At 39.9% G+C, this 5831-nt stretch overlaps 1 protein-coding gene across 1 annotated transcript in view; it reads left to right on the top strand.

Annotated features, from left to right (window-relative positions):
- Positions 1-1563: 1563 nt before the first annotated feature.
- nmnat2 (nicotinamide nucleotide adenylyltransferase 2) overlaps positions 1564-5831 on the top strand; it is a gene marked incomplete at its 5' end in the record, with an annotated part of 5931 nt that continues 1663 nt past the window's right edge. The window contains 3 exon segments of the mRNA XM_032528400.1: positions 1564-1665; positions 1880-1947; positions 2872-5831. The exon segment at positions 2872-5831 is cut by the window's right edge and continues 1663 nt beyond it. Of these exon segments, the coding sequence (XP_032384291.1) occupies positions 1564-1665; positions 1880-1947; positions 2872-2974 (273 nt within the window).

Genomic DNA, 5831 nt, shown 5'->3' with positions numbered 1-5831 from the left:
AACCCGACGGGTCATTACGATGGCCGGGACAAAGGAAAACACACTGCAAAAAGAAAGCGTTAGCATGCAGCGTTGTTCTCTCTCACACTGCTAACGAGCGAAACATCATGCTAATATGAATGCTAGCTGTTAGAAGAGACAGTGAAGGAATCCAAGGGCTTGAATGATGTAATTGAGTGTGTGACAACATTATGGGATGGATCCCTACAGAGATAGACCTTTTAGTTAAAGAGGAAGATCCTTTTAGTTTAACATGAAACAGAAATCACCATCACCAAACCCACCAGACTCCATGTAAATAATCACTACTTTTAGCATGTATAGAGCAGCATATCTCCACCAGACTCCATGTAAATAATCACTACTTTTATCAGCGTAAAACACACTACATTCAAAGTGGACAGAAACACGCCAAAAGTAGTGATTATTTACATGGAGTCTGGTGGAGATATGCTGCTCTATACACGCTAAAAGTAGTGATTATTTACATGGAGTCTGTGGAGATATGCTGCTCTATACACGCTAAAGTAGTGATTATTTACATGGAGTCTGGTGGAGAATGCTGTCTATACACATAAAAGTAGTGATTATTTACATGGAGTCTGGTGGAGATATGCTGCTCTATACACGCTAAAAGTAGTGATTATATACATGGAGTTGGTGGAGATATGCTGCTCTATACACACTAAAAGTAGTGTGATATTTACATGGAGTCTGGTGGAGATATGCTGATCTGTACATGCTAAAAGTAGTGATTATTTACATGGAGTCTGGTGGAGATATGCTGCTCTATATACACTAAAAGTAGTGATTATTTACATGGAGTCTGGTTGAGATATGCTGCTCTATACACGCTAAAAGTAGATTATTTACATGGAGTCTGGTGGAGATATGCTGCTCTATACATGCTAAAAGTAGTGATTATTTACATGGAGTCTGGTGGAGATATGCTGCTCTATACACGCTAAAAGTAGTGATTATTTACATGGAGTCTGGTGGGTTTGGTGATGGTGATTTCTGTTTCATGTTAAACTAAAAGGATCTTACTCTTTCACTAAAAGGGTTATCTCTGTAGGTATCCATCCCATAATGTTGTCACACACTTCATAATTATCTGAGTCTTTTAATGGGCGCTAACTGATGCTGAACATCTGTCCTGTAGGGTTACATTACAGCTTGTTTCTACCTGATTGTTGTTCCTATCAGTCACTTACACACAAAACATGGGAAAATTGAGTCCAGATTGAAAAAAAGAAAGTTGCCCTTTAAGGGAAATATTAGTAATTCAAAAAGGGAACAATTTACTAGACTATCATACACTGGAATGTATTTAATCCAGTGTATAATAGTCTTCTTTTCTTTCAGCTCTGTCGAGATGGTTTCTTTTATCAGCAGTTATGATTAGTGAGTCAAAGTTCACTTCTCCTAAACGAGCAATCATGAGAATCATTATGAGATGGATGGATTCAGACCAGCTGATGTCATATATATATGAAATATACAGTATGTCATGTTATCGCCTTCGGACTGAGTGACTGGCGCTTGTGTTTCTGTGGGTATCAGATGGAGGTGATCGTGGGAGATTTTGGGATCGTGGTTGTTCCTCGTGATGGAGCCGACACAGAGAAGATCATGAATCACTCCTCCATCCTCCGCAAGTTCAAGGTTAATATCTCACGCTAAGTCTCCATCTACTCGTCTATCGAAGTATCTGAAGTTGGGTAAAAAAAAACTCACGTGATTAAATCTGGTGAATATGATTTCCATCCAACGGCTTTACAGCCGATAAGAACCTGCAGTTAAACTCTGGATGGTTAACCCCTGTAAGGAAGACAAACGTCCACCTTCTTTGTCTCATCTCATATCTGTCTCCTTCCAGGACAACATCACGGTGGTGAAAGACGGGACGAGCCACCCGATGTCCATCGTCAGCTCCACCAAGAGCAGGTGGGTGTGATGGGCGTAGGTAACGAGGTAACGAGGTAACGAGGTAATGAGAGGCAGGTGACAGTAGGGCAGGGAAGCAGGTGGAAGACATCAGGTAATCACAAGAGCGGGAAGACACACAAAGTAAATCTAGAGGCAAGACGAGACAGAAACCAGACTTCAAAATAAAACAGGAAACAGAACATACAGACACTCAGGGGGGACTCGAGACCAGGGAGGAAACACGGAGAAGGAAAAGGAAACAGGATATAAAACCAAAACCATAAGAGTGGGGGTTAGTTGGTGTTTGAGGAAAGTTGCAGCCACAGAGCTAACTGTGTCCATCCAATGTCTGTGTTAAATGTCTGAATGTGTACACTAAAACGAATTAAACTTCAAATTTACAGTAACTTACTGTAACAATAGTCACGTTACTGTGAATTCTTTTTACAGTAAAGGTACTAAAGGTACTTCCATTTACAGTACTTTATGTATTAATTGTAAAAATACAAAACAATTAAACGTGACGTAAGATTAAAAAGTTAAAATACAGTAGTTTACTGTAGTATTTACAGTACCATAGTGGCTATATTGTGATTTTTCTACAGTAATACTTAAACTACTGTGATTTCTACTGTAATACTTAGACTACTGTGATTTCAACTGTAATACTTAAACTATTGTGATTTCTACAGTAATACTTAGATTACTGTGATTTCTACTGTAATAGGTAGACTACTGTGATTTCTACAGTAAAACTTAGACTACTGTGATTTCTACAGTAATAATTACTTAGACTACTGTGATTTCAACTGTAATACTTAGACTACTGTGATTTCTACTGTAATACTTATAGATTTGATACAGGACACTGACGAAGACTTTAGCAGGTTAAATGTAAAATACGAAATGTCCACACTGAGTGAATGTGTGTCCCTCCCTCAGACTGGCCCTGCAGCACGGAGACGGCCATGTGGTGGACTACCTGAGTCAGCCCGTCATAGACTACATCCTGCAGAGTCAGCTGTACATCAACGCCTCCGGGTAGACCCCCCCGCCAGCAGAGAAACCCTCCAACTTCCTTCTTTGTCTTCTGTGTCAAACATATACTCTTCTTTGAGCTTTTCCACACCGGAGCATTAGTGTCCCTACTTCTGTCTGTGTCATGACGTTACCATCAGGGAGGGGGCCGGGATGGGTGGCGGCCATTTTGGGATGGGATTGGGGTGTTGGTGGGCAGGTCTGGAGGTCTCCTTAAGGGCTGCGGGGGTGTCATCGATGCATTTTCACTGCAGTGGTAACAGCAGTGTTTCCTCCGTTTGTTATGTCTTTATTCAAAGTTATTGGGGTTGCATGACATACAACCAGGCATGCTCTGTGTACCAGGGGGTGATGGGAAAAAAAAACTTCTGTATCAGGGTAGCGTTTAGCTAAAAGGCAGCAGGGTTATTGGGCCTCACGCAAGAACCAATCGTACTGACAGATTCGTAAGTGAAAGTGTGAAATTCCCAAATTGCCCCCAATCTACAGTTTTTTCTTTTATATGATTGAAATAAAGAAGTGGTCTTTTTGTCTCCCAAAACAACTCATGTCTATGTCATAGTTATCCTTGGAAGGGTTCAATTCCAGGGCAGCCGGACTGGTTTAAAGGTGCTCTGAGGGTTTCATCGTCTCTCATTCGAGAGACTTCAGCAAACAGTTGGGAAACCCAGCTCTTTAAAGGAGAATTCTGCTCAATTTCAACACGTAGCTCCGTTGTTGTAACGCTGGAGGTCTGGAGGTCTGTCAGTAGAGAGAGACTAACCAATCAGGTCTGTCAGTAGAGAGAAACTAACCAATCAGGTCTGTCAGTAGAGAGAGAAACTAACCAATCAGGTCTGTCAGTAGAGAGAGAAACTAACCAATCGGTGCTGTCTACAACGAGTTATCCTCCTGCTAGCGTTAGCACCAACAGGCTTCAACAGGGCAAGTTATAAATGTGTTTTTAGCCTAATAACATGCTCAAAATGTCTCAAAGCCCCCCATGTGCAGTTTTCCTTCAGAGTTAACACAGTGAATCTGACTGCTGGATATATATATATATATAATATATATATATATATATATATATATATATATATATATAAACTATAAAATGAGTCTGGGCCAAGCATAGAGCCTTGTGGAACACCATGACTAACTTCAGCGTGGACTGGAAGCGTCCAATGTTATGAATTCGACAAAATGAAACCTTTGTTGTAAATCTTGTCTTTGTAAGTGCGATATGTTTGTGGGGCGACCTCCTAGTCTGAAGGACTGGAACTTAAGTTCTTTTATATCTTTATCAGAAGAGACAGCTAATGTTTCCGCTAAGGGCGCACGATTCAGAAAATGTCGCGATCCAATATTGATTTTTAGGCTCGCGATTTGATTCAAAATCGATTTTTGATTGAAAAATGATTCTCAATTAAAAAATGATTGACAGCATGTATATGTGGTAGTGTACACGCTATTAAAAATGGAAAAATAAAATAAAAATATGAATCAATTTTTCGGATTCTATGAATCGATTTTGAATGTGAATTGATTTTTTTTGTTCACCCCTAGTAGCTTTCATTTATTCATTGGTTGATTTATATCTTTATTTTGAACATGTAAATATAATAAAACATCAGAAAAAATAGTAATCAAAAAACAAACAGCAAAATAAAACTCCAGAACTTAAAAACCTCTATTTACACATGCAGAAAGAAGAAGGGAAGAAGTAAAACTTATGTACTCCTATCCCTTTATACCCTTCTATAAAGCACTTTAAAAAGAAAACACATTTTGCACTTGCTTCACAAAGACAAAAACAAATACACACAAGCATAAAACACATAAATATACATATATACACGTGGTGAAAAGATAACAAAATCTGAATAGAAACAAGTTAAAACTCGTGAAATCAAATAAAAATAGGTTAAAAACAATTAAAAGCCAGAGAGTGAAAGTGCATCTATAAGTCAGAGCTTGAACAGATTTATTTGCACCGAGAGTTTCAAGTTTGCAAATTCAATTAATTTATTTTAGAAAGCATTTTAAGAAGCAGACACGGTTTGCACTTACTTCACAAAGACAACAACACACATATACAGTATATATAAATATACACATACTGTATATACACAAGCAAAAAACACATGAATAGACATATAAACATATATACATACGTGCATGGTGGAAAGATAACAAAATGTGAAGCTGAAGCTGGTGGAACAATAAAGCCAGAGAGTGAACTCTGAACGCAGCGTCCCGTCACAGGTTCTTGCGTGAGGTCCGTTGTCCTCGTGTTCAGTGTTTGGAGGAATTTTAACTTCTCTGGTTTGACAAGAATTACACTCAGCTACTGTCCCGCTGCAGCTGCAGCTCCATCTGTACAGATCGTAGGTCAGGTCCCCGGGGGGTGGGTGAACCTGCAGGTGCAGAACCGGGGCTTCAGGCTCGGTTTGGGCTTTGCAGAACGGAACCGGTAATATCTCCGAGGCGACACATTCTCACTCCCAGCGCGTCAACATAGACGTTTGGTTCTGACACAAAATGTCTCCTGTACTCAGTCAGACTCATTTCACCTAATTTCCCAGGGCGGTAGTCAAGACCACCTTAGTCGAGTCCAAGACACGTCCAAGACCAGGACCAGTTGAGTCCAAGACAAGTCAGAGTCCAAAAAAGGTTCAAGTCTGAGTCAGAATAAAAGGTCTTATGCACGACAGTATCAAGACAATCATTTTGGGTTTCACTTTCCCTCCAATATTATTATCAACATAATAAAAGACACCTGGACTCGGTCCAGACCAGAAGCCATATCTGGCAAGACCAGTGGCCGAGACCGAGACAAGTCTGAGTCCAAATACTAGTGAGGCCGAGACAAGTCTGAGACCAAA

This window comes from Etheostoma spectabile, chromosome 10 (assembly GCF_008692095.1).
Source record: "Etheostoma spectabile isolate EspeVRDwgs_2016 chromosome 10, UIUC_Espe_1.0, whole genome shotgun sequence".
NCBI classification, from domain to species: domain Eukaryota; kingdom Metazoa; phylum Chordata; class Actinopteri; order Perciformes; family Percidae; genus Etheostoma; species Etheostoma spectabile.
The sequence above is the reverse complement of the archived record's forward strand: the minus strand, read 5'-3'. Positions and strand labels throughout refer to the sequence as shown.